The sequence below is a fragment of the Microtus pennsylvanicus genome, chromosome 14 (assembly GCF_037038515.1).
Source record: "Microtus pennsylvanicus isolate mMicPen1 chromosome 14, mMicPen1.hap1, whole genome shotgun sequence".
Taxonomy (NCBI): domain Eukaryota; kingdom Metazoa; phylum Chordata; class Mammalia; order Rodentia; family Cricetidae; genus Microtus; species Microtus pennsylvanicus.
This window is the reverse complement of record NC_134592.1, coordinates 35,868,518-35,895,968: the sequence shown is the minus strand read 5'-3', so window position 1 is coordinate 35,895,968 and position 27,451 is coordinate 35,868,518. Positions and strand designations below refer to the sequence as shown.

Genomic DNA, 27,451 nt, shown 5'->3' with positions numbered 1-27,451 from the left:
AGATTTGAACACAATCATTTAAAATATTAAAAACACAAAAGTCTAAGCAGATATGTTTCTGATTACACTGACTATGTTGGGATAACGTTCCAGCTCTCCTCTATCTTATAGAGAAAGAATGAGATCCTTTCTCCCTCTCTCTTCCCTTCCCTTCCTCTCTCCTCTAGCCCTCTCCCTCCCTCCTTCCCTCTGAACTCTGTCTGTTGTCCCCTTCTTGTCCTCTGACATTTTCTCCACCAGAGGAGAGATTTAGGGAGATAATAAGAATGCTGTGTTAATGGGAATTCATTGAAGAACGAGCATGATGACTCCTTTTCATTGGTCCTCCACCCATCACAGCCCGGCCAGCGATGTGGTATATTACACAAGCCACTCCCACTTGACCAGCTGTTCTTGGATGTGTCAAGCCCAGATTTCGGCCTCTTTACACAGAAACATGTTGCCTTCCTTGAATCAATTCCTGTGAGACTAAAGGAAGTCCCATGTGGCCCAAGCATGATGTAACAGGGATGTGTGCTTCAGAATTCAAGACACACCCTCTGAGTTCCTGGCATCTTTTTGCTATAATAATCACACAACCACAGCTTTCCTCTGTGACCCTTGACGCCTCCGGAGCTGCCTCGCCTTGGCTGGGTTTTCTAGCAAGCCTGGACTGGAGGATCCAGCTCTGCTTCCTGTGGGGCTGTAGAGGGCCTTGGCGGGCAGGCCTGCCTAAGTGGGTGTCTTGAGCACTCACCCCATGTGCTGATGCTCCTGGCTTTCTGGTGTCTTGTTTATTTGGCCAGTTTTATTCACCTGCTATAAGGGAGAGAAATAGACTGGTTCTTGGTCATCAAAGCTGTCCCCTACAAAAGTGTTGGAACAAAGTGCAATCTCCCACTACAGATGACAATGAAATAGTTCATATTTACTTGTAAGTTGAAATTGGCTGTACTCTCAACCTATTTGTGTCTTTGATTCTAAAGTGTAATTCCTATAGACAGACACACAAAGGTTAAAAGTACAAAGGTTTAAAATTATATACTAGACTAAAATTTTTAAAAGAGAGGGAAAACATGTGACTATCACAGAAAATAAACTTGGACAAGACAAAACAAAACAGACAGACAAAAAACTGCTACCGGAAACTGAAGTGGACACATTGTTATTGTTAATGTTTGAGACAGAGTCTCATTATACAGGGCAGGCTAGCCTCAAATTCATGAGCCTTCAGCCGGGCAGTGGTGGCACATGGCTTTAATTCCAGCACTCGGGAGGCAGAGGCAGGTGGATCTCTGTGAGTTTGAGACCAGCCTGGTCTACAAGAGCTAGTTCCAGGACAGGCTCTGAAGCTACAGCTAAACCTGGTCTCAGAAAAAAAAATTAATGAAGCTTCTTTTTATTAAAGGCATGAACCACCACACCTGGTTTAAAGGGGAAGTAGACACAGGGTTTCACCCCTAACCAAGGAGTTATTTGCAGTTGATTCCTGGAGACAAAGAGAAAAACTGTTTTATTCAGTGGATGGTTACTGAAGTTGGTATATCAACCAACTCCAGGACAAGTCCCATAGCCAAGAGTAATTGGCCAACACAAAATCCATGGGTTTGGGGTTTGGGGTTTTGTGATTTTGTTTTGTTTTGTTTTGTTTGTTTTTTGAAAGAGAGAGAACATAAAATTCAATGTGTAGGAGATGGAGAGGAAGGAGCTGGGAGGAGCTGAGGGAAGAGGAAAACAGAATAAAAATATATTGTATGGAAAAAATTAATGAAAAGTTCTCTCTATGAGGAATACTCAGCTATTATTAACATACATGTATCTAAAAACTAAGCCCCCCAAATAATATGTGAAACACAAACAAACTCGAAGGGAGAAATCTATTGATAATTCAGCAGTAATATTAGGAGACTTACATGTCCCATTTTCAATTATGGAGCGATCAGTTAAGCAGAATTTCAGCAAAGGAACAGAAGGTTTGAAGAATTCTGTGAACTTAGCAAGATGCTCAGCAGGTGTCTGCAGCTCACTTCCTGAGCAACCCTGACATTTTCCTCTGAAGTATGAATGGAACACTCTCTGGCGTACACTGTGGATGGGGCAAAATGAGCCTCATTTCAGAGAACTGAAATCATACAAATTTCTCCAGTTACAGTGGAGTGAAGTTAGTAACCAGTAACAGGTAGTAGGCAGTAAGAACATTCTGAAATGCTTATACAGTTTAAAACACACAGAAGCATACTCTGAAATAAACAACAGACCAAAGAATAAGTCACAATGGAAATTAGAAAATTAGGAAAATGGAAACAATGTATAATATACCAAAGTTTATATGATATAGTTGAAGTGGTATTCAAAGGGAAATCTATAGATTAAATGCCTATATTAAGAATAACTTTATTGCATGCAAAGTATATCTCAACAAAACATGTTATTATTGAAAGATCAATGATCCGCAGCTTTACCGATTGAGTTTATATATCATCACCACATGTGTAGAGCCACTGCATTCTCTTTAACTATATTATGTTTGGGAAGTATCATTAATACTTTCAAGTCACATAATGTACACTTTAAAAAACCAGCACAGCTGATAAGGTGTATGGACAAATCTTAATCTTATAATACCTTCTATGCAAGGGTCTAGGCAAAAAGGGGCTAACGTTTGCAGTTCGCTTCAGAATGTACCAAATGCAGAAGAGTCGATAGGTGGCTGTGGAGGAACGGAAGCGAAGATAATAAGTGTTAGTTACAAAACAAGATGATTGGTGTTCTCAGTTTTGCTGTGTGCTTATATCGAGGAAAAAGTGTGAGTTGAAAATCGCACTCTCCTATAATTCACTAAGTGAGCATCCCACTGACTGAGGGAACTGTTTTCCTTAGGGAACATGTTCTCTTCTAGATAATACTTCTTGAATCCACTATATTAGGAAAAAAAAAAACAACCCTTTGGAAACGGCCACTAGAGAGGTGCTATCAAAGAACATAATAGTATCCTGTGACAGAAGATGTCCTCAGAGCCTCAGGTGCAGATCTGCTAGCGGGTTCTTCCTAGAAGCTAAAGTTACATTTCGTAGGGGTTTAGACCCCCTTACTTTCTGTTACCGAATGCCTTTAAGAAGAGAAGCTGGCCAAGCAGAAATAAACTAATGCATTCACACTTGCTGAGATACAGTCCACCCTGCCATTTCCAGCACGGTATTATTCCTGCAGCCTGTGCACCTCTGCTCTGAAAAGACAACCTAGGTACATTAAACTCATTCCTTGCTCTCCTCTCATGGCTGCGATGTTGGCGCTGAGATTTCCATGTTCATGGAGAGTGATTTTTCTAATGATGAAGCAGATTCTAATCAGAGTAAGATCCAGATATACACGGCAACCGCCCCCACCACCTTTCCTGTAGTTCCTCCAACACAATGACAGGGAATTCCTATGAGGATCTCTGGGTATGCTTCAAACCCCCTCATCTTCCAGCCTCCGTGCAGGCCCAGACCTTCCTGTCTGAAGCATATCCGGCCAGCCTGTCCCTTAGCTTGGAGGACTCAGCTCAACCTGGGGAAGGGTCAAAACTGGGGTTACCAAAACCTCTTGGATTATTTGATGCAAGCCTAAGCAGCTCCCTTCCTGGGCTTCCAAGCGTTTGAGGAAAACTTTTTCTAAGTCTTCAACAAGGAGGAAAAGTCCTGGCATGCAGAATTACTGTCACAGTTACTTGGCAGAACTAGAAGAAAGGTTTGTTTAACTTAGCAATGGGTTTTATTAGCCCAGACTCCAGATGAAATGAGATAATGGGGTCCATGTTGAAAGACAGACGAGTCCATGGGTTTCTCCCAACTTCTTAGTAGGTCCATGCGTGCAAATGAAAGGCTCAGACACGTCCAGCAAGCACATCACGGCTCAAGTCATCAACAACCACATCATCTTGCTGATCAACGGAAAGACTGAGAAAAATTAAAAAGCTAGCAGGGCAGGAAAACGTGGGTGGGTACAAGGTGTTACTGCTGAGCTGGCTCTCAGTTGCTTTTTGCCACTGTTTCCTCAGCCGAACACATGACATTGTCACCAGAAAACAGCGCCGAGAGCCAGCCTAAGCAACCACCTGCGCCTGCCGGAGGAAAACGTTTTGTGTACACTCCAACTCAGCCAACCCCTTTCACTGGGCCCTTCACCCTCCACCATTGTGAGATCTGGGGTGTGGGTGGGAAGAGGAAGAAAAGAGAAAAGAGGAAGTGTTCATCACCAGGGTTAAAAGAAGCCTTCCTGGCATGGGAGTGGGAGAAGAGAAAGTGGAGGAGCTGGTGGCAGCCTGCCTCCGTGCATGGCTGCCTATTCAAACTTTTTTCCTAGGCCACAAAGACAAGACTCACTGTTTCCTGAGGCTGGAACTGATTGAGCCAGCCAGGACCAGATCTCTCCAGAATATCCTGTACCCCAGCACTCCAAGGTCCTGCTCCCCATTGTCTGCCCTGACCAACCGTGGAGGAGGGCCAGACTGGCCTGCTCCAGATGATGGCAAACCCGTATCCCAGCAGAGGACACAGGCATTATTCCTGGAAGGTGTCATTGTCCTGGATTAGTCCTCCTGTGCCCAACGCTCTCTGTTCTATGGCTCCGTTTCCACTTTTGAGCCTCGTAGAAGTCTGGTCGGGCCAGGAAAAACATATGATGTTATAGTAAGTGGGAGCCCATGACTTGACTTTGGGTCCTGCCCAAGCTGAGTCTCTTGGCAGGACTTGACGAGGTAGCCTGCTCTTTTCTATGACATTTTCCAAGTCCCCTCACTGGGGGAGAAACTACGGGTACGTTTTGAAGACAGATACAAGTCAGTGGAGCTCTGGTAGGTCACCACTTTGTACATTCAGTCTTGTGCTTCAGAGAGCTTGTATTATATCTAGAGCAGACTAGAAGATGTGGGAGCCAGAAGCAGCTGATTGTGACGGTGGCTGCCATCGAATACTGCAGATTTGGTGCCTAAAATCACAGTGTACAACAGCAGTGAGCACCGGTTCAGCTGTTCTTCCAGAGGAACCAGGTTTAGTTCCCATTACCCACGTAGAAGCTCACAACTCCAGTTCCAGGGACTCCATCGCCCTCTTCTGGACTCTGCAGGCACCACACACATCATGATACACAGACACACATGTAGGCAAAACTCCAGTACACATGGAATAAAATGACATTTCATCTATTGTGTTTAAAGAACAGTAAGGGATGAGTTTGGACATTCAAAGATGAAGGCAGAAGGAAGAATACCAGTGTGGAAGCCATGAGCAACTGAGGCCACCGCACAGGTCCCTGTCCAGTCCCCCCTGCCCCGCCTTTCTCCTGTCTTGAATCATGTAGGGAGGGAATGGCCTTATTTCTAGTATGTATTTTTATCCCAGCTGATATTTTGCCCCCAGAGAAGTAGATTGGTCTGTATGTGTCAAATTGTGGGTTGCCACTTGGCGTTGCAAGTATTGACTTTGGAGCCCTCAAATGAAGAGCCCGCTTCCCATGCTGCATGCTGGCCTACATGCATGTGAGCACACTTTTTTCACAAAGGGTTCAGGCTGTATTAGTTTCCAGGCCTCCTTGCAGGCAGGCAGGCAGGCATGTTGAAGAAGATAGTGCAACACTTGCTGACAGCCCAGATGCGCACCCTGGGAACACTTCAAACATGGGAGAGGGCTGGACCTCTGAAACAGAACAGCCTGACTGAACTCTAAAGCTGTTTCTACTTCAGGGGACGGTCTCTGCTGAGGAAATGGCCCAGTGGCTAAAGTGCTTGCTATGTAAATACGACTGCCTGAGTTTAGAGTTCTACAGGGGTAGACGGCCGGGCATGGCAATATGCACCTGTAACCCTAGTTCTCAGAAGCGGACTTCAGAGATGGGAGGGTGCTGGGGGCCTGATAACCAGCAAGTCAAGCCAAAATAGTGAGCCCCAGGTTCAGTTAGAAACACTGTCTCCAAAAATATGGTCGAGAGCAATAGTGGGAGACATCCAAAGTCTCTATCACATACACACACACTTACACAGGCGCTAGCTATGGTTTGTAAGGCCAAATGGAGCAAAGGTGTGGGATACTGGGTCATTTTTGAAGAGAGAGGAATCTGCGCATTTACAAAGACATGCAGCATGCACCACTATCTTCCCTGACATCTATGGGGCTAAAAAGTGACTTTATATTTCCCCTCACATATGAGAACTCAGAAGTAATGTTGGCCTTCCCCTCAGCCTCCAGCCTTCGCGATTGCGTCTCGGTGTTTGCGGTTACGAACTGCTCGGACATGTAGCCACCTGTGTTTGTTCTCTTTTAGGTTGTCCTCGCAGTTGTCCGTTTGCCTTTTGGATCTGGGCCCCTCTCCACACACACGGCATTCATTAGGCGTGGTTTGCTGACACAACCTCCCGGTGCCAGTGCTTACAACCTGTGACCAGACTAGGTTTCTGAGTCACATCCCACAGCTGGTTCATTCGACTAACATGCCTAGTCCATTTTCTGAATGCCGGCTCTCATCTCTCCCACTCTGTAACCAGTAACCGGCGTTCTGTTCCCAGGAAGAAGACCTGATATTTATTTTCGGTGGAATTTTATCCTACAAAACCTGTAGGATTTCCTGGTTACCTCCTAATATATATGTCTTTCACATTTTACTAAAAGATACATGGGATTTGTCTCAGCATTTTAGCCAAGTTGAGGTTCATCTAGATACCGTAGTTGTCTGGTCTGATGTACTGTCTCCGTGTGTCTTTTGTCACCTCCCATCCATTCAGTTTCCCTTCCGTGTGTTTCTACCGCCTCCCAATCCCAGCTCATCTCCTATGCACTCTGCTGTTTTCCCCTCCGTAGCAGGCATTTCGCCTGGCATCCCACGGTCACTCATCTTGCTGCCTCTTGCCTCCTTTAGGATGAAAGGTCTGCTGAGACAGCAGTTTTTGTCACTTTCTCTCCTGCTGGGCTCCATGTTTGTTCAAGAGTGTGGTTGGATGCAGCAGCATCCTCATGTCTCGCAGTAAAAATGTTGAAGCAGGCAGGGCCCAGGCTCGGTTCAGTGCCTCCTGCTAGAGGCTGCTAAGGATCGTGTGATCGCTAACGAACCCACTTCATGCTCTCAGCATCCAGCCTAACTCATCCTCACTCTATCTGGTGGGGTATCAAGAGAGTTGATCACAGTTCTTGCTACAGTTGGAGATAGCCCTCTCGTCCATCAGTCTGGAAGTTCCGCTTCTCCCCCTGCCCAAAAGGAAGCAGCTCCATCTGACTCGTGTTAACTGCACCCAGTGCCCGTGTGGTTGGAGAGTGTCCCTGCCCTTGAGGAAAAGGGAAAAGGCATAGGCATTTGATTTCTTATGAAAACATAATCCAAAGTTTTACTGGCCATTTCTACTTCCATTCCGTCAATCAAAGCTTGTACACTTGGCCACATTTAGTTGCAGAACAGACAAAGATATGTAGGAACTTGGAAGTTATTTACTAGGAAGGAAAATGGGAATTACTAATAAGAGAACCCATAGGTTCTGCCCAGGCACCTAACTGAAGGATGAGATTCAAACCCTGTCACCAAAACTTGTGACCCGTTTATATTATTGACTGTCAGTAGATGTTGCATTGGCATAGATTGAGATACATGTGTAAGCTTGCTTTTTATGGTTAGGAATCATTTATCCCTTTTCTTTGCTTCCTTCACAACCAAAATGATTCTGTGACAAAATGTCACAATTTTTGTTGTTGTTATTGTTGTTTTTCCAGAAAGGGTTTCTCTGTGTAACAACCCTGCCTGTCCTGGAGCTAGCTCTTATTGACCAGGCTGGCCTCAAACTCACAGAGATCCACATACCTCTGCTTCCCAAGTGCTGGGATTAAAGGCTTGCACCACCACCGCCCAGCAAATGTCACAATTTTAATGAAGTTATTTTTACTTATAAAATAGGACAAATACCATCTCTCTGTTGAGCAGAAATATTTAGTAAAATAATCCACCAATTTTTTTCTAGACTTTTTAATGAAACTATATTTTTTATATGTAGGTGTGTGTGTGTTTGCGCGTGCGCGCATGTACATGCCAGGGCATGCATGCAAAGGTCAGAGGAATATTTAATTCTTTGTAATTCTTGTACGAGTTGATTCTTTTATTTCCTTTCCTTTCATCATCTGGGTCTTGAGGATCAAACTCAGAGACCATCACAGGCATGACAACAACTGCCTTTATCCAGTGAGCCATCTTGCCTTTCTGAAATTTTAATTTTATTCTAAATAAATACATGTTGATTATTTGGTGTTTCAGATAACTAGTTCACATACCCATTGATAAGCACTATGTGTGTGTGTGTGTGTGTGCAGCACTTGAGATATAGATATAGGTATAGATATAGATATAGATATATATCTTCCCAGATATATGTGTGTGTATATATGCACACATACATATTCTGCAAAAATAATTCTTACAAATCATTTTTACCAAATAATCACCTTCTTTACAAGAGAGAATGTCATTGTTCCAAACTCAGCTGGCATTTCTCTTTTGCTGGAGTGCAGGTCAACTTGTATGAAATAATGCTTCACACCAGCACCTCCAAACATTCAGAGGCAAGCAGCAATATTAACTCTCATGCATGTGGGTCCCCTGAGGCTGAGCCTGGGTGGCTAACTCTGTCCTAGACATCTCTGGCTCTCCTAAGGTAGCTGACTAGTTTGAACCTGTTTTCCTCTGACTATGGCAAGAGTATAAGAGAACAGATGGAAATACTTGAGGCCTAGGCTGGGAACTGGCATAAGCCAAAACAAACCATGTAGCCAAACCCACAGTCAAAATCCAGCAAGAATGCATGATGAGGCTTTCGGTTAGAGAAAATACAGTCACAGGATAAAGGGTAGAATCACACACTCCATGAGGAATCGGGGCCAGGGCTAATAAACAGCTTACCATTCCTTTGCCTTAGCAAGTTATTTTGAATATTTGTCATGATATGATGGTAACTATTTTAAGGTAGCTTTATTTTTTTAATAGCTAAGCTATGGATAAAATTAGAAGATCTGGTAGGTTTATCATTGCACAGAGAGGTAACTATTTAACCATGTTACATAAAATAATCTTTTTCAACTGGGTGGTGGTAACACATGCCTTTAATCCCAGCACTGGGGGGGAAAAGAAAGGCAGATCTCTGTGAGTTTGAGGTCAGCTTGATCTATAGAGCAAGTTCCAGGACAGCTAGGGCTGTTACACAGAGGAACTTTCTCCAAAAAACAAACAAACAAACAAAAATCTTATTTCTGGAAGAATTTGTTTAAGAATATAGTATTTAGTGCCCTAGTTCTCAGCCTTCCTAGTGTTACAACCCTTTAATATGGTTCTCAGCCTTCCTAATGCTGCCACCCTTTAATACAGTTCCTCATGTTGTGTGAACCCCAAACCATAAAATTATTTCATTGCTGCTTCACCACTATAATTTTGCTACTGTTATGAATCATAATGTAAATAGCTGTGTTTTCCAATGGTCTTAGGTGACCCCTTAGTAGCCATTCAACTCCCAAAGGGGCCACAACCCAAAGGTTGAGAACTTCTGGCTTATTCGCATAGTGTTGAGATAAATGTCTTTCCTGGTTGACCATTTTAACATGATTACAACTCATTTGAACATTTGGTTCTAAAACAACTTTTTTTTTGTGGTTGTTGCTTTTTTAAGACAAAAGTCTCTCCTCGTAGCCCTGGCTGTCTCAGAACTTACTATGTAGACCAGGGTGGCCTTGAACTCATAGAGATCTACTTGTCTCTGCCTCCTGAGAGCTAGGGTTAAAGGTATGTACCATCATGCCCAGTTCTCAAAAATATTTGTAATAATAAATCCAATGCATTGTAATCATGTGCTGTCAAAGGAGAAAGGGAGCCAGCAGAGGCTCATGCTACACTTTCTGCTAACTCTGGAAAATGTGCTTTCTGTGCAGATTCTTATTGCCAAGTCCCCTCTGGCTTCCTTCACCTCCTTCGTCTACACCATCAAGGGGGAAGGCCTGGTTCTCCAAGGTAAGATCCATCGGCTAAATGGTTTCTGTAAGCATGTTCTTCTCAGTGCTGCCCATAACCGGTGTCAAGCACTGCTTGGGTCCTATTAGATGCTAGTTCAGACAATTCAAAGGCCAAGGTAAATTAGCTGGTAATTTTTTTTAAACCCTGATAAGATCAAGGGATTTGGCAAGTTGTAACAAGAATTTGACAGGAGGAAGGAAGAACGACAGGATTTATAACAGAATGGAAGAGCTGTTGTTTAGTGGTAGAATGCTCATTTATTTTTTTGCATTATAATGAACAAAACAAAAGGAAAAACAAATATAAAATCCTCCAAATGGGACAACAATAACAAAAATATGAGGGCTTAATTCATTAAGGGAGCCTATATACCAATACGAAATACAACCATAGATTCTTTATAGATATTAGATATAGATTGCTCATGTATGTATGTGTGTGTTTTCATGTATATGGTCAGGTGCCTGTGCATATTAAAATCTGAAGTTGACAGGTATCTTCTTCAATTACTGTCTGCCTTATGTTAGAGGCCAGGGCCCATGGAATTCTCCCTTCTGGCTAGTAGAGCCAGCCAGCTTGCGTTAGGAAGTCTTCTTTCTCTGCCTCCTGTGTTGGGACTGTCAGTGGGCTGCCACAACCACCACCTTTTCACACGGGGTCTGGGGTTCTGAACTCTGGCCATCACACTTTCCCAGCAAGCGCCTGACCCGCTGAGTTGTCTCCTCAGCCCCATAATGGTCTTGTAAATAACCAAATGACCGTCTCCTTTAAAGCAGGCATTTATCTCAGGAGAATGTCAAGAACGCTTCTGATTGTTTGGGAGAACTTGTCCCTGCCATGTCCTTTGCAGATCCTATGGTGTGAGCTGCGTGCAAAGTTGTCAGTGCCAGCCTGGCAAAGATCAACCCACAACCTGTGGGGCTGTGTGTGGGATTCCTGGAACCCTGCTTCCCTGTGCTGAAGTCCCAATGACATTTCTTCTAGTCTGTACTTTAGGACATCCTGGTCCTCAACTTGAAGGGAGCTGGGTTCTGGCTCAAAGCAGAACTCTACTAGGCCACTTGAGTGGAGGTTCCATCCTAGGTGCTCGGTGCCCTGGTTAGGAGAGGCTCTTGACATTGTCAGGTCCTTCCAGAAAATTCCTTCCAGGGTAAATTTAAGACTTAGACAATCCAGCCTCTCGAGTCAAAAACGCTGCTCTAGGGGTTAAGAGTGCTCAGGATGCACATTTGCCCCCCACTGTCAGGCCAGAGACCCCACCCACAGGGACTCGTAGGTGAACATCTGCCCTGAACCAGAGAGCCTTTCCTATTGCTTTGCATGGCGGGAATGTCTGCCCTGCAGGGTTTTATGAACTAGGGTTTTTCCCCAGGTTTGTAAACCAGCTGCTTCAGGGTCCCCAAGGAGATCACTTCATCACAGAGACCCAGCAGGGACAGGATGGGGAGTTCCTGCTTCTGGATGAGGACCAGGCGGCAGCCCTCCCTTTCTGCCCCCTCAAAAATGCTCCTTAATGGACTCTGAAGCAGTGTGTTTGTTCGGCGCAGCTGAGCTCCCCAGCGGGAGACTCTCAGGTCCACAGAAATTTGGGGTAAGAACCACTGACCTTTGGCTCTTAGCCTTTGACTTACGCTATCCAAGTTACTTGGTAAATATTTTTTTTTACAATTGCAAATATTGTTTTCTGACAAAGAAGCAGAGATTTTAAGAGCAGATTAAGCAAAGCAAACAGCAGGCTCCTCTGTTACATACTCTCTAAGGGTGTCTAACTAGTAAGCGATCAGAAAGCCGGGCTTGTGTTTGCCCAGGGCACAGGATGGGTTTTCGAGCGAGGCTGCCTGAGAAGATTAGTGCTCTAGTAAAGAGAAAGTTAAGATGAGGGTTTCAGAAAGTCTAGGGCAAATTGTAAGCCAAGGCTCGTACTGAAAACCTTGCTGCGAAGCATTTCTTAGTTTGTCTAAAGTGGGTAACACCGGGAGCGTTTGCAGGGACAAGATTCCTTTGTCCGTTCATGCCTAAGATCACGATTCAGACAGAGAAGAGGAGATTATTAGAGAAGAGTAGAAACTGGATATACGCTTGGTGGGTGGAAGACACAGACCCACCAACCCAAGTGAATCCACGCTTAAAACAAACAACAGGAAAACCACACGCAGCGGCAGCCATCTGTAACCACAGCAATCCTATGAAGAGATGAGAGGCAGAGGCAGGAGAATCACCCTGAAGCTGGTCTAGTCTAGCCTGAAGTACTTGGCATGGCGGAGATAACAAGAGAGACCTGCATCTCAAAAGCTAGGTGGAGAGAAGCTGGAAAGATGACTGGGCGGTTAAAAGTGACTGCTGCTCTTGTAGAGAACCCAGGTGTGATTCCCGGAGTTCTCTGGCAGCTCCAGGGGATCCTGTATCTCAACTGGCCTCTGTGGACACCAGGCACACATGTGGTGCACATACATGCTTGTGTTTGCAGGCAAAACACTCTTACACATAAAGCGGAATCTAAAAAGAAAGAAGGAAAAACCAAGGAAGAAGAAGAGACCGTGTCTCAAAAGTTGTCCTCTGACTCCACATGCATGCTATGTCGTGTATGGGCATGGGCGTGTGAATAATAGTCAATAGTAATAATAAAGCAAAGAATAACTACAGAGAGCTGGAAACCAGCAAAGAAAGCGTGTTACTGAAGGGGACGGACCTCAAGCCATGTGTCCAGGAAAGAAAAATTCAAGAAAATGTCACGATGCAAGGTCCCCAACCAATAAAAACATGCCCAGGGGAGGGGCTTCAACCCCATATGCTGATTTCTATGCTGTTATCTTGGTTCTGCTCCCCGAAAAGCACTTCCCTATCTAGGGAACCCTGCCTCCCCCCCCCCCCCCCCCCGCCGTCAGCAATGCTTCTGAACACAACCTCACAAGGCCCTGCTTTCCTGCATGTGCTCCTGGGTCTTCTGGGGAGTAGGGGGCGGGGGCCACCGGGGCTGTTCCCCCCAGTAAATCAGGAGACGCTTTTATTGGAAAGGATGCTTGGTTCTCAGTTCCAGCTCTGCAGTGAGTTTGAGAAAAGTCTTTGGAGCCCTAGGTTTAAGAACTGAACAGTAACCTGATGGGGTGTGAGCAACTTGGAGGAAGAAAAGGAGGTGGGGGGAGGGGAGGAAGGGGAACTGGAATTTATCAGGTCATATCACATACATTGGATCCTTCCATGATATTTAGTCATTGGGTGTGCACATGTGTATATGGTCAGTTTGTGTATGTAGATCACAATAGCCCATGGCAATCTCTAGGTCCCTCCAGCCTTCCACTTCCCTGCTTCTTCTGGGAGGCCGCATACTAACCCCTTACCTCTCTCCTCTCTCGTTACAGTCGTTCCCTTGAGACCACCACAGGCTGAAACACACAAGCTTCCCTTCCCTTCCCCCCCATTCTTAGCAGATGAGCCTGCGGAAAGACCTGCATGTCCCCCAGGTTTGAAGCAGAGAGGCCTTGCTCCCTGAGTCACGAACCTGGAGAGGTACCAGGTTCCTGATGGGATGGGCGGCTCTGACAGCCAAAGTGAGCTTGGAGCTCCTGGTAGGGCCTGCAGCTCCTGCCTGCAGGACACCCAGAAAGGAGATTAGCTGGGAGGCTGGGGCAGGTCCTGGGCTACCACTAAGAGAAGCAGGTGTCCTGGTAGCTTGAGGTCCGTCTCTGGGAGAGAGCGAGGAAGCGGTGCTGGGCTGGAGTGGTGGGAAAGTGCCCTTAGCTCAGGCCGGCTGCTCTGGGGGTGGGGCTGTCAGTGACCGTGGGAATGGTCCCTCGGTGCCTTTTATCCTCCGCAAACCCCAAGATTCCTAATACCTGAAGCTCTCTGAGTGCACAGCAGAGGGAGAGAATGAAAGGTGAGGGCAGAATGGGATTGAGCAGCTCCACAGGCCATTCCCCTCGCTGCTTCTCAAGGATTAGGATGCCTAGAGCGGGCGGCTACTGGGGGCCTGACTCTGGTCCCTCCCCTTTGTCTGCCGGGCTGGGAGGGACAATGAGAGGGCAGGCTGGAGAGACCAAGGGGCTGGGTAGAGATTTCTCAAGCTGCTTTTGAAACACTTGAAGGAGCCAGTCCATGCTATTGTTGTAGTAAAATAGAAAGCGGAACTATTCTTAAAAAAAAAAGGAAAGAAAAGAAAAGAAAAAGTAAAAGAAAGAAACGCACCCTCCCAGGCATCTTCAGGAGGCTGCTGGACTGAAGCCATTAACATGGTAATACCATCCTGTTTGCATCTTCTTTGTCTGCCCAACATTTGTCTGGGATTCTGCCTCTGCTCCCGGGCCCTAGACCCTGGAAATACTTAGGCCCCAAAGGAGAGGGAGCAAACCGCGTGGCCGCTGGCATCCAAGCCTGGCCTCTAGCAGGAGGCCAGGTGGAGTGAGGGGGAAAGCTCAGCCCTTTAAACGACTGGAATGAGAACGAACTGTAAATCTAATTTTCCTTTCCCCGCCGCGAAGCCTTGGTACTCACCAAGTGGAAAAGCTTGCAAAGGGCCGAGTGAGGCAGAGAGGTGCCAGGACTGATGGCCAGGGAAAGGCAGCTGACTTTGGGGGTGGGTTCCATGGGGTGGCCCCCACCCAGAGCCCTTGGCTGCGAAAGGCAAGGGGGAATTTGCAGGGAACTCCAACCCTCTCCAAGTCTCTCTGTTCATGCCTGTCTTCTCACTGAGCTCCAAATATGCCAAGAAGAGAACAGGGTGGGAAGCGGCCTGGGGTGCCTCGCTGATGCTGGGGGCGGGGGTGCAGGGCAGGAGAAGCCATCTGGCCCTCCTGGAACCAGCCCTGTTTTCTTGGGGCCTGTGACTGGGTGAAGGAGCTTCCGAGGAGGAAGCTAGCCCAGAAAGTGCAGAGGATGGATGGCAAGGCCCGCTGTTTCTGCTTTGCCTTGCATTCTCCTTTGCTCAGGAATCCAGGAAGTGGTTTGGAAAACAGCAAGCCGAGTTGTTTGAAGCAGGACAGAAGACAGCTTCATTGCCCAGGAAGACAGAAACATGTGTGCCCTCCATTGTCTTCACAGCACCAGGCTCTAGCGTGAGATGTTGGCTCTGGGCTCTGGGCTATCCCGTACTAGTTTAGGTCTGAAGGAGCTGAGGTAGGCTGGGGAGCCTGAGAGGAGACTGAGCTATCCCAGCACGGGTCCTGAGAAGGTGCAAGACCCCAAACTAGCTTCAGCCATTCACTCCCCAGGCTTGGATGAACTAGAAAATAAAGACGCTGTTTCTTTGGAGAGCTGGACAGCTGTGTGACTCTGCTTTTAACATCAAAAACGCCTTGTTTGAGCACCTTTGGGAGCTCCTGGGGAAAAATATTAATCTGCTCTGTGTGACTGTCACAAACTTGGGTTACATCCTCCAACCCCATCTTCTTAGCCCCAAGCCATTTGGGAGATAATATTGAAGAATTCTTTCCCTTGATACTATCATGTGGGCTTGTTCCCTTCATTTGGAATCTATAGTCCAACCTCTCCCACCCCCTCTCCTGGACTCAAAGTGACCCAGAAAGAAGTGTCTGAATGGTAAATCCATCCCACATACCTGGCAAAGCCCAGCATTCATTGTGACACCGGGCCAAGACCAAGAGTCCTGAGGTACAGAGGAGCCTGTCACCATGTCCCTGCCCACCCCCATCCGTGCTGGTGCAGCCTCCAAAGGCCTCTTGGTGGCAGAGTCCCATTTGCTCTGTGCTCTTCTCTTTGGACATTTGTTCTGCATCTCCTTCCATGCTGCCTTTCACCACCCACCTTCCTTCCGCTCGTGCCGTTGTTTTCCTCTGACCATTAGCTTCAAGGAGCTTTTTCTTTGTCAATGCAGAGCCCAGTGCCCTGCACACTGTAGGCAAGCGCTCTGTTACGGAACATTTTCATACAGAAGTCATAATACATGAATTTTACATATGCAGTATCTAGAATTAGGTTTTAAAATTCCCATTGGTTTCAATTTTTTTTTTTTCAGTTATGGGAGTAGAACTTGACGAAGCTCAAGTCTCTAAAGCTAGTCCCAAAGCAACCCCTCCACCATGTCACCCCTGTTTATAGGGTCAAGGCTCTCTGCCCACAGTGTCATGCTTCCTTCCTAGCCATTCTTGAACGCTTTTCTGTCTAGATGTGAGTCCACATGAAATGATTTCTTCCGGGGAATATTCTAGAAGTTTCATAAGTGCTTGAACATACACATTTCACAACTTTCCTTCTGTTATCTATCTTGTCTCTGTGATAAATCTACACACATAACTCGCGTTCTTTCGCTTCAGGGAACCATCCGCTGAAGCATTCCAAGTCTCCTCTTTATGGAGCTTTTTGTGAAGGTTTATTTATTTTCACTTTATGTACATATGTATCTGTGCACTGAATGCATGCTTGGTGCCCGAGGTGGCCAGAAGAGTAGCAGATCCCTTGGAACTGGAGTTTCATCTGGTTGTGAGTGACCAGATGGGTGCTAGGAACCAAACCTGGGTCCTCTGCAAAAGCAGTAAGCACTTCTAATCGCTGAACCATTTCCTCAGTCACCACACCATTTATTTTGAAATTTTGATTATTTAGCGCAAAGGCTGTCTTTCCAGACCTCTTGATAGGCAGGTATGGGTTTCTCTGGGAATGCATGAGACGTGTGATGGCTTCCAGAGGCTCCATACGCTTTTCACCTCTGCTTCCTCTCTGAAGGGGTTTCCCAGTTTACTCTCCCTCTGAAGGTAATGAACCGGTTTCTGCGCAACTGTACATAACCGTGGGGGTCCTGCTGATTTTCCCAGACACGTTGTGTGTCTCTGTCAACTCTGCCTTTAGAGTGCGAGCTTTTGTGTCCTCTAGCGAGATCCACACAGCGAGTGTGTGTCTCTGGCATCGACTTAGTAAGGTTATTGATGACAGTCACTCCTTTCCCCTAAAGTTAGCTGAGAAATGTGTAGTCTCACCCACCACTTTATCTTCAGGGAAGGAAACGGTCGTGATCATTGCCCTCAGAGTGGGTCTGGAGCCCTTTCAAAGCACGTAACCAGGGTCTGAGGTTTAAGGAACTCATTCATACCTTTGGACCCTCTCCCTTGCCACGGCAAGCCCTGCAGTCGCTTATTCCTCAAAATTGCTGGGCCTCTTTTGACATACTGCAGGCCAGTCCTGAATCTTGAATCTAGTCTTGATATTCTATGCTAAAGGTTGCATCAGTCATACTGATATAAGGATGCCTTGAGAAATTCCCTGAGGGTAGTTGGGATGTTTCTTTGCTGGGTATACCTCCTAGATAAACAGTGCTGAGAACGCCTGCTTTCCGACACAGCACTGCAGGGGTGGGGGGTGGGAGGGATGAAGGGAAGGATGGGCTCAGAGCTGGCCTGTTTGTCCAGGAACCCAGCCTATTGACTTACTTCTCCCTCACACCTCAGATATCACTATTGTTGCCTTAGCCCAGAATGGCTCAGCATCATGTCCTCCATCCAGGCAGCAGGATTTGGTGAGAGGGAACGTGTTCCCCTTCCTTTAAAGGCAATTACCCAGAAGCTGCACACTTTATTTCTGCATGTATGATGCTGGCAAGCTGTAGGTGAAATACACAACAAGAAAATGTTAGTCATCTGAGTGGTCAGGTACCGCTCAGTAATGAGGGGGCTCTCCTACCGGTACAGAAAGGTATTTCAAGGGCACATCCCCTTCAGAGGTCAGTTACAGAGATTACAGATGCAATAGTACAGACCCTAGGGCTGTTACAGCCTTGAAATATGGCATAAATTTTGAATGTATTAAAAATTCTTGGTCTCTTTCTCTTTGGTTCCCGAGACTGTAGCAGCAGAATAAGACACACAGCAGCAGTCAGTTACTCTGTCGAGGATCAGATCAAAAATCCTGTCCCAACCCACCCCAGTCCAGAACAGAACCTCTTTTAAGTAGGAACTTCAGTATGTGTTCTATTAGATGTGGGGTATGGACTTGGGTCCGAAGTCACAGATTAAACACATTCCACCCCTCACCCCCAAATTTATGTTTTCTTGTCTATGCTTTTGTTTTCTGAAACACTGAACAAAATGCCAGATGAAATAAGGCTAGAGAAGAAAATTGTTCATTCTAAGACCTGGATTACCATTAGGCTGTCTCCTCCTTCAGAACCTGGAAGCCATTGGCAGAGTTAATAATTTGCATTTGTTAGAATGCTCAAAAGATGTTAAATCAATTCAGGTGGTCGATCTTCTTTGAAAATTGCTTCCAAAAGGACTTGGTGTTCTTTCTAGAACATGATTTAAGCTCCATGATGGTTAGTTCAGTTCAGAACATACTAGCTGAACATCTATTGTTTACCAAGATGGTGCTCTGTATTTAGAGGACATAGTGGGGAGGGGTCCCTTTTAGCTCAAAAGGAGATATAGTTAGATAAGTTTAATCAAGAACAAACTGACACCTGTTCCAGAGGGATAAAGAAATAGATTCACTCCAGCTCGGGATGAGGCGCCTGAGAACCTGAGGACTTGCACTGGATTCAGCTAGTTAATACTGACAAAACCCGCATCCCATTGTCTCTTGACAGAGGCCCATTTCTTTCGCTGTTTGAGGATAGATTTGGGGGCACCGGGGGATGCTGATTAGTTCTGTCACCACGCTGGTTAGTGACAAACGTTGAATCGTGCTGACTAATGTGTTCTAAATGGATTGACTCAACAATAAAGGGAACGCTTGGAGTCAAGAGTTCAGGTCGTGAATCTCACCCACGTGATGAAATGCAAATCACTTCGCATCTTCCTCCTCTTCTTTCTGTTTTCTTTTTTGTTTGCTTTTATTTTGTTTTCTTTGTGTTTTCTGTTTGGTTTTTTGTTTGATTGCTCTTTGGCTTTGGTCAATTAAAATGTGTTCATCTTGAGCATCTGGTAAGTTACCTTGACTGGGAAGAGCTTTACAGACCTTAGGGGGACAGGAATGCTGAGCAACTAACTACCAGGAAGACTTATGCCACCTTACTTTAGTTTTTCTCATACGCCATACCGAATCAGACCGTCCATCACACGGGCGCTGCTCCTGAGCCTGAGCCGTGCGAACCTTGCCGTTCCTCACATATGCCGTGAGACCCAACAAAGGGTGAACTGCGCTCACCAAGCCTGACAAATAGAGGAGCTTTTGAAAAATCTTCCATCTACCTACTGGGGCTTCTGTGCCTCTGGACAACAAATGTCACCACAAAACTAAGCGCTCACATTGCACACATAGCTCTTTCTCTCTTTTGACATCTCCCCAGTGAGACTGCTTGAGAACCTGGCCTTCCACGTCCAGATGTTTACTGAATTCTGAAGGCCCCCCAAAGGGCCCAAATTCTTTTGTTGCTCTTCAAATCATTTCCCACAGAGACTGACCAATGTCCTGAAGGAGCCCTTCAATAGAGAGGATAAATGAAGGCAGATGAAGACATGACCCCCCGAGGCTTGCCCGCAACCACTCTAACAAAGGGCCTGAGGCACAACCTTGTAAGGAGTGTTTTGGTCAGCAGCGTCCCTATGAGAGGCCAAGTCTCCCCCACAGGGCTGTTTTCAATGGCTATCATCATAGTGGAAGTCCTGGGCATTTGTTAAGGGTTGTGGTTTGCTAGGTGTAGCATAAAACATCTGGGCCTTTGTGAGGGTTTCCTGAGGCTACAGATGGCAGCTGGCTTTCTCAGAGAAAACTTGGGGGTAACAAAAACCCAAAGAGGGGCTCCTGTGTCTTTGGATGGTCCTTTCTTACCCAGTACAGACTTCCCCTTTTGTATGTGACTCTTGGGAGTCAAGCCAGAGTTGCTGGACCTTAACCCTGGCTGGGCTGTCTCTGGGTATCTCTGGAACATGCCAGAGTTGGCTCTGGGAGAGGGGGGGATGTTGCTACAGGAAATGCTTTATTTAGATTACTAATGGGAAGCTAGTACATTTCATGAAATTTTCTTTTTAACTTTCCTTTTCTTTCTCTCTCTCTCTCCCTTTCCTTTTAGGCCAAGAAAGGCCGTAGGGATACTGTGACCTTTGTCTAGAGCTGATGGGGGTGTGATTTGTGAAATGAAACAAGACCAAGACGGGTGCTGCCTGCAAAAAGGAAACGGAAGCCAACATAATGAGGATTAATTGGTTGATTGCCATTGAGATGGCAACTGTGATTTCAGACCCGGAAGGGAAGGTGAAGATGAAGAAGGCTTTGTCCGGTCTCTAGATGTGGGGGGCTAGGGGCTGTACCACGGTGGGGTATCAGCAGCTATAATAATAATTTGCACTTACATAACACCTTTCACCCATGCACCTCAAAGCGGTTTAACCACATTAATTAATTAAACCCCACAATCCCCCTGGGGAGAGGAGGAGGAGGACTAACAAGATTTGTAATTACAGAAGGGAACATTTCCGAATAAAGTATTGTCCAGCAAATAAAAAGAATAGGTGCAAAAGAATTGGGGTCTCCAAAGAGTAACTGATTCACAACTGAAAGCGTGGAACCATGGGGGACACCGGAGGCGGGCATGGAGGTGGGGGTCTGCTCTTGTGTCAGAGGGAGGTCGATGGCCTCAGAACTCACTGACAGGCGCGGCTCCAGCTCCGAAGCCAAGCATGCATGGTATTAGTGTTGTTCGGAAGGTCATTAGTGGCGTAACTATTGTAAGTATAAATTCACGTTCCACTGGTATATTGTGTGTAGCCTTGCAGAACAAAGAGTGAGATTCTTGCAGAATTTAATAAAGGATGAAGTGATTTCTTTAGAGGTGAAGCCCAGAGCTGGAGCACTCAATTAGCAAATAAATCAACTGGTGACCCATGGGATAATTCCCTTCTTTCCCTTGGATGCCCAGCCCACCAGTTCCCACTGCCCTGAGGATCCTAGGCAAAGTCTCAGATTGAGCTGGTTCAGTGCAAACGTTTGGGGGCTTAAGCACCCTCAAATTCAAGTGTTGACCCTTCCCAGGACTGGCAAAGTGGCTCGGTGGGTAAGGATATTTGCCGCTGAGTCTGATGGCCTGAGTTTGAACCCAGAACCCACATGTCAGAAGGACCAGCTCCCCCAAGTTGTCCTCCGGCCTCTCCACATACACATTGCACACACAAAAAGAACAAGAGAGAGAGGAAGTGGAAGGAAAAGGAATAAATGTGAAGTTATTTTATTTTTATTGAGACAGGGTCTCACTGTGCAGCCCTGGCTGGGACTCGCTATATAGACCAGGCTGGCCTTGACCTCTACATCATGATTACTGGGATTAAAAACACACATCACCATACCCAACTATAAAATTATTGTGAACAACAATCTTTCCAGCCTCTGGCAACCTACCATCAAAGTTATTGGTGGCCTCAGACTGTGGAATCACTGCCTGCTCCCCCTTCAGAGACTTTCAAAGTCATAGGACGTAGAATAAGCATCATGTCTCATTCCTTGCCTCCTATTGGTCCCCAAGAAAGTGTTATGCAAAATGTGAGGTGAGGGTGATGAGAGACTGACTCTGCTAACAGCTTAGTATTTAATTACTGAGTACATAGCAATATAAAGCGATAGAATATTTGCTCCCCTCAGTAAACGAATCACAAGGAAACTCATTCTAATAACTAGACTGCAAAACGGAATGAAGTCACACGACAGATAACAGTGAAGCCCCGAGCTGCAGGGAAAGCACAAGGACATCTTGCTGGGCTGGAAGGAGCCAACAGTCATGCCAGGCGTGAAGGAACAGGAGGATTTGTGTAGGTCTGGACGAAGCTGCCAGGGCCGCTACTCTAGTCTGAAGCCATGTGCTTCCTCCTAGTGAGGGGCGTTTCAAGAACTTGTGGTTTTACCATAGAATGCTTTGTGCAAACCAAGCTGATTAAATGTAAGTTTCTCGTGCATTCTTATGACACAAACTGGCCAGCTTAAGACAAGAAAGGAATAATTGAGAAGATGTTGATGAGGTTTAGTATACACTAGCCCCATATATAAGGAAACAGCAGAAGGAAGATTGATGTCTTCCCCTCTCTCTTCCTTTCGCCTGAACAGGTCATAAAACCTAGCCAGCTTTCCCCTGAAGTAGGCCATAAAGACATCCTCCAAGGGGTGCCCTCCCTGGGCCCTGAGGAAAGGAATGTTCTTATCTCTCCAAGGCGTGGGGTTGAAGAGGAGACTATGAGCCAGCAGGCCAGCTGGATCTGCTCTTAGCTTACTGCCATTAGATCATACCTCCAATCAGACTTCTGCCCACTCTCTTTAAAAAGAAAAACAAAATCCACTTGTTTTCCTGTTTCTTTGGGTTGCCATTTCTAAGGAGTCTGTGTCATATATAACATATTAGATAGATGTGTTTGCTTTTCTCTCGTTAACCTGCCTTTTCCCATAGAGGTCTTGCCATGGGGAAGGAAAAAGTACCAATGTTTGCTGCCTACAGTTTCTGGTGCCCAGCATAGGGAGACTGAGACACTTTACTCGTAAGATTCTTGGACAGCTGACAAAAAGCCAGTTGCATAAGAATCTTATCAGAGCCGGCTCTCCCAGATCTGTCTGCCAGGCCTGGTTGAGAAGGAGGCGGATATTTCTTCTCATGCTTCCCCAAAATGGTATTAGCACGACAACATCTGTTTGGACTGACTGGCTGGCCCAAGCTAGCTGGAAGCTACCTCCTCACGCTGGCCCTTTTCTTCCCAGTGACACCTCTCTTCCCTTCTCCTTACTGGCCTTTTCATGTCCCCAGTACTTGGCTTCACTTCCACTTATCAGGGGTCACAAGTAAACCAGTGTTGCATAAGCTGGCAGGGCAGCCATCTTCAGGCTGGAGAGCCCCCCAAATATGGCTGCACGAACCTGCCCCTAATGATGGGCGCTCTCAGGAGGCTCTGTCTTCCCTTCTTCCTTCCTTTCTTTTGCCCTTCTTTGGGGTGGTCCTGGGTCTGGCAAGAGCAGCATCTTTTTGTCTCTTTTGAGGACACATTTACTCCAGTGTTTACAGACAAGACAGATACACCCAGAGACACACACGCGCGCGCGTTTTGGGTTCTGCATCACTTAATAGATACCTTTGGTTTGAAAGAAGAAAAAAGTAAGTAAATATATAAACCATTCTCATGTTTAGCTTGCTTTTTTTAAATAGGAGTGTCAGCCACGGACATTGAGAGAGGTGAAGAAAAGATAACGTTTTCTCCACTTTTGGAAAAATGTTTATTCTCTATTGCTCTTACGTGGGTCTCTCTCCACTTTTATTAAACTAAAAGAGAAAAGTGAAGCGCTCCATGCATCCAAATGGATCACTCAAAAGTACCTGAGAAGGTTTTACAAAAGAAAGACATCCCCTGACCGCAATGTGAACAACTGGCTAGGTGGCTTCACCCTGGAGACTCCTATTGGCTTTTTCTGTTTGTTTATTTATTGATTGATTTTTGGTTTGAACCCAGAAGGCTCTGAGAACTCTATATCCAGGGCTTAGCAAATCCACACAGCCCTTTCCCAACCCTTCTGCCACATGCTGTTGGGACAGGCCTGGACACTGTGACTACTCACACCGAGCAGTGCATGGTGTGTGATACACTGCGCAACTGAAGAGAACACCATGGTAGCGACCCCACAAACATCTGCCTTACTGTACTGGCATGGGTCTCCTCCGAAAGTCACTCCTTATGTATACCCTCCCCTTGGCTCACTTGGCATATATCAACTATCTCGGTGGAGCCATGCTGAGGGAGGGAGACCTCTTTGAAAAGAGAGGCAGAACCAAAGAGGAACTCAGTCCTTTTCTCTCCGTGCTTTTAGCTACCAATAACTCTGGGAAAGAGGGTGAGCTTGAAAGAGTTGTGTCCTGCTCTGCCTGATGCTCTGAAGACAAAACAGCTGACTCCGAACTGCCTGGGACAATCTGACTTTGTGTGAAAAGGTTCTGGAAATGCACCTCCATTCCTCCCTTCTTATTAGACATGATTCAGATCACCTCTAAGCCCTGTGATTTCCAGAAATCAGCTGGGGGGGGGGGTAAAAACTTTCCCTCATTATTCTCAATAATGAATCCCTGCTCTCCTGCTCTGAGCGGATTCCGTCCATGTGTTTCCCGTCAAGTGCCGTTGGCAGCCTCGCCGGGGGACATTTCCAAGAGGCTGTGGACATAATAGATGAGGCCTTGTATTGACAAGAGCTGTCCTTCATTTTCCACCCAGTTCAGCCTTTCTGAGCCCTGAAATCAGAGGTGAGAAATGATGAGCCCACACGGTTGCCACACCCCTTTGCTTCCTCTGGGTAAAGACATGGTTTCAGGGTCCCCCCCCACACACACACACACAAACCAGAGTCACGGATCTGGAGCCTAGTAACTTAAGAAAGACTTCTTAGGACCAAGCCAGTTTTTGTAGATGCCAAGACTTCCTTTCTTTAGGACCTAAGCACAGCCTTAGCTTGCTCTCACATCCCAAGAGCAAAGGGAGAAGCTGGGCCACACCGCTTCCTAGAGAAAGCCTCATTTCAAGCACACAAACAACTTCCATGTAAACTATGGGCTTGACTGTGTTAAGACAGCCAGCCTATGCATTCTTCCCAAAGCAACCTACCTACAGAGAAAACAAACACCCATTGAGATAAGGCAGGCCCTTTTTGTTTGGAAAACAAGCATAAATCCCCGCAGGTAAAAAGTGACGTGTTCTTGGGATGTGAGTGGTACCTTTGGGATTGGGAGCATCCTGAGAACTCGCTGAGTGTCCTGAAGTCTGTAGTTCTGTGCTTCAGCCTTTCAGCTGCGTCCCTCCTTCCAACATCCCCCTCCCCAACCCCTCTTGGTTAACATTCCTAAGCAAGAACTTGATGGCTCAGGCTCCTCTTGTGTCTCAGCACCTCTGGCCACTAGCAAGCCTCAGGTGTGGGCTGGAGAATCGAAAACATGACTGCCAACGAAACAGCTGTGAGCAAGGCTGCTCCCATCAGAGGGGTTGAGAAAGGCCAAGGCAGCCATGAACTCTAGCCCACCCTGTATCCTTTAACAGGATTCTGCAGGGCTATCCCATCTCTCACTTCTTCCTCCCCATCCTGTCCCTGTAGACCTATCCTTTACACCCTCACAGCCAAAAATTATCCTTTCTCCATCTCCCAACCCCAGACGTCCATGTTAACATGGGCCCTGTTAATATAAATTATGTAAGAATACAAAGAAATAACCCACGGTGGTGGCACACACCTTGAATCCCAGCACTCGGAGGGCAAAGGCAAGCAGATCTCTGTGAGTTCAAAGCCAGCCTGGTCTACAGAATGAGTTCTAGGACAGCTAAGGCTACACTAAGAAACCCTGTTCTGAAAAATAAAAACAACAACAACAAAAAAGAATACAAGTAAATAGGGATGAAAATAAAGCCCTTTCTACTAAAGAAAACCCTGTTTCCCTCCTGAGGTCCAGTTCCTTTCCCCTCCCAATCCATAGAGTGATCTCCAGGTTCCCCACAATCACAAGCCAAAGAGAAGTGTCCACTTGGGAACTCTGGCCGAGTAACTGGGGGAATATCCTCGTCTCTCTCCATTCAGCTCCCAGATACCTGGTGCCGGGTAACTAAAAACACCCAAGCCATTTGCTTTCAGACTCAAGTCTGGAACACAACGGAAGGACTCGTTTCGGATTAAATGTTTGCCAATTGTATCTTCCCCAAACACCCGAAACTCTCTGAGGTTACTCACGCTCTTCATGATTTTGGAAGACTAGTGTGTGTGTACACCACCCTTTCAGCTGCTCTCCGTTGTTCTCTGTGAGACACCAAGGACTACGGGGAAAACTGAACTGCACACCCTCAGTTTTCCCATTTAGTCGCTGGACAGGACTATCTTTTGTGCCTCATCAGACCTCTGAAGTCCTCCACAGCCCGCCTTCAAATTCTAGTCTTTCCATATACATCGGCATGGCTATGGAGTTAGGAAGTAGAAGTCAACCTCCCCAAGCCCTGCCCCGAGCCCTGGGTATGTCAGCACGGATCATCAGTCTAACTCTTCATGTGACTGACACTTTGATCTCCCCACTAAAACAGCAGCGTTCTCCTCTCGGAGTCTGATGCCAGCAAAGGTTTAGCTATGGCCCTAAACCTGCTGCTCTGGGATCGTAGATCCGGTCCTTCTGGACCCCTTCCAGGTCCCTGCTCATTCCATTTAGAGTCTGAGGTTGATGTCTATTGCCATTGGCTGTCCTCTGGGACCCAAGAACCCATCTGGGCTTTGTCCAGCCTCTCATGCCAGCACCGCCATCCAAACTCCACAAGTCATTTCCAATCTAACAGCTGGGAGCTTGACGCAGAGACAAAGCAGAAGCCAGCTTGGCTTTCTCCCAGTCCTCTGGGCCCCTCCGGGGTTAATCAGCAGCCACCTATCTTTTTTATCACTAGCAGAAGCCTAAGTACAGCACCTGGGAAGACCCACAGGAAGGCCGAAGACATGAGTGGTGCAGCAATTACTGATCATCACTGGTTAAGCCAGTCTCTAAATCTCTGGATTAAAACCAAGCTGCTCAGCCCAGTCAACCAGCTCAGTAGACCTGTAGCTCTGAGAATTCCTTCCATATTTGGGGTTTGTATCTTCCATATTCCGCAGGCTTCCTATGCTGTGAACTTTAAGGCGCGTCATCCAATTGGCACACAGGGTTTAGGGAGGGGCAAAGTAACGCAGCTTCACAGAGTTCAACAAATGTAACCTTAAAGAATGCAACCCACCTTTGCATCGTTAAACAAATGTTCCACAGCATAAACAAACGTAACACATCTTAAACTAATATTCCACAACAGATCTGAATGTTAGATAAAGTATCTCTGAAGTCTTAAATCTTGAAAGTGTAGGCTGGGTATGGTGGCACACGCCTTTAATCCCAGCACCCAAGAGGCAGAGGTAGGCGGATTTCTGTGGGTTCGGGGCCAGCTTGGTCTACAGAGGGAGTTCCAGGACAGCCAGGACTACACAGAAAGATCCTGTCTCGAAAAACAAAAACAAAAAAACAAGCAAAGCAAAGCAAAACAAAACAAAACAAAAACCAAGCAAACCAACAAAATGATATGGTGAAGAAAACTGATCTGTTCTCTGGCTGAACGTACCCTGGAGGGAGCCAGTTTTCCTCTCTTGGAAACTAATGTGTCACATGATCATGTGAGGATGGATCTATGTGGCTATTCAGGGCCTGGGAGGACTTCCTGGGTTCACCGTCCAGCCACCACTTACTCTTTTGTAAGGGGACAATTAATGGATACATGCTGGTACCTAGAATAGAGTCTCTGCCTAGTAAGAGAGTCAGAACTGAGCGTTAGTACTGCTAGCTAGTACTAACCGGTTAGTACCTCTCGATGACCTCATCTGTAAAATGAGAACATGTCAGAAGACTGTGGTGAGGGCCAAGAAGAATGTGTTTGAGAAATGATGTTGTCCAGCCGTTGCTTCTCTTTGGCAGTATTGGGGATGGGACTCCAGGTCCCACACAGTCTGAGAAAATGTTCTACCACTGACCCCTGCACCCACTCCCACCTTCACCCCCACTGGACCCTACTGTTGTTCCTGT

The 27,451-nt window shown here is 46.4% G+C and overlaps 1 protein-coding gene across 4 annotated transcripts in view; it reads left to right on the top strand.

Annotated features, from left to right (window-relative positions):
• The window catches only part of Rad51b (RAD51 paralog B), a 500,962-nt gene extending 480,271 nt beyond the window's left edge, over positions 1-20,691 (top strand). For all 4 annotated transcript variants that reach the window (XM_075948146.1, XM_075948144.1, XM_075948147.1 and 1 more), the window contains 2 exons: positions 9,909-9,987; positions 19,943-20,691. In XM_075948146.1, the coding sequence (XP_075804261.1) occupies positions 9,909-9,987; positions 19,943-19,959 (96 nt within the window). In that variant the 3' untranslated portion in view covers positions 19,960-20,691. The remainder of the gene's footprint in view (positions 1-9,908; positions 9,988-19,942) is intronic.
• Positions 20,692-27,451: the final 6,760 nt, after the last annotated feature.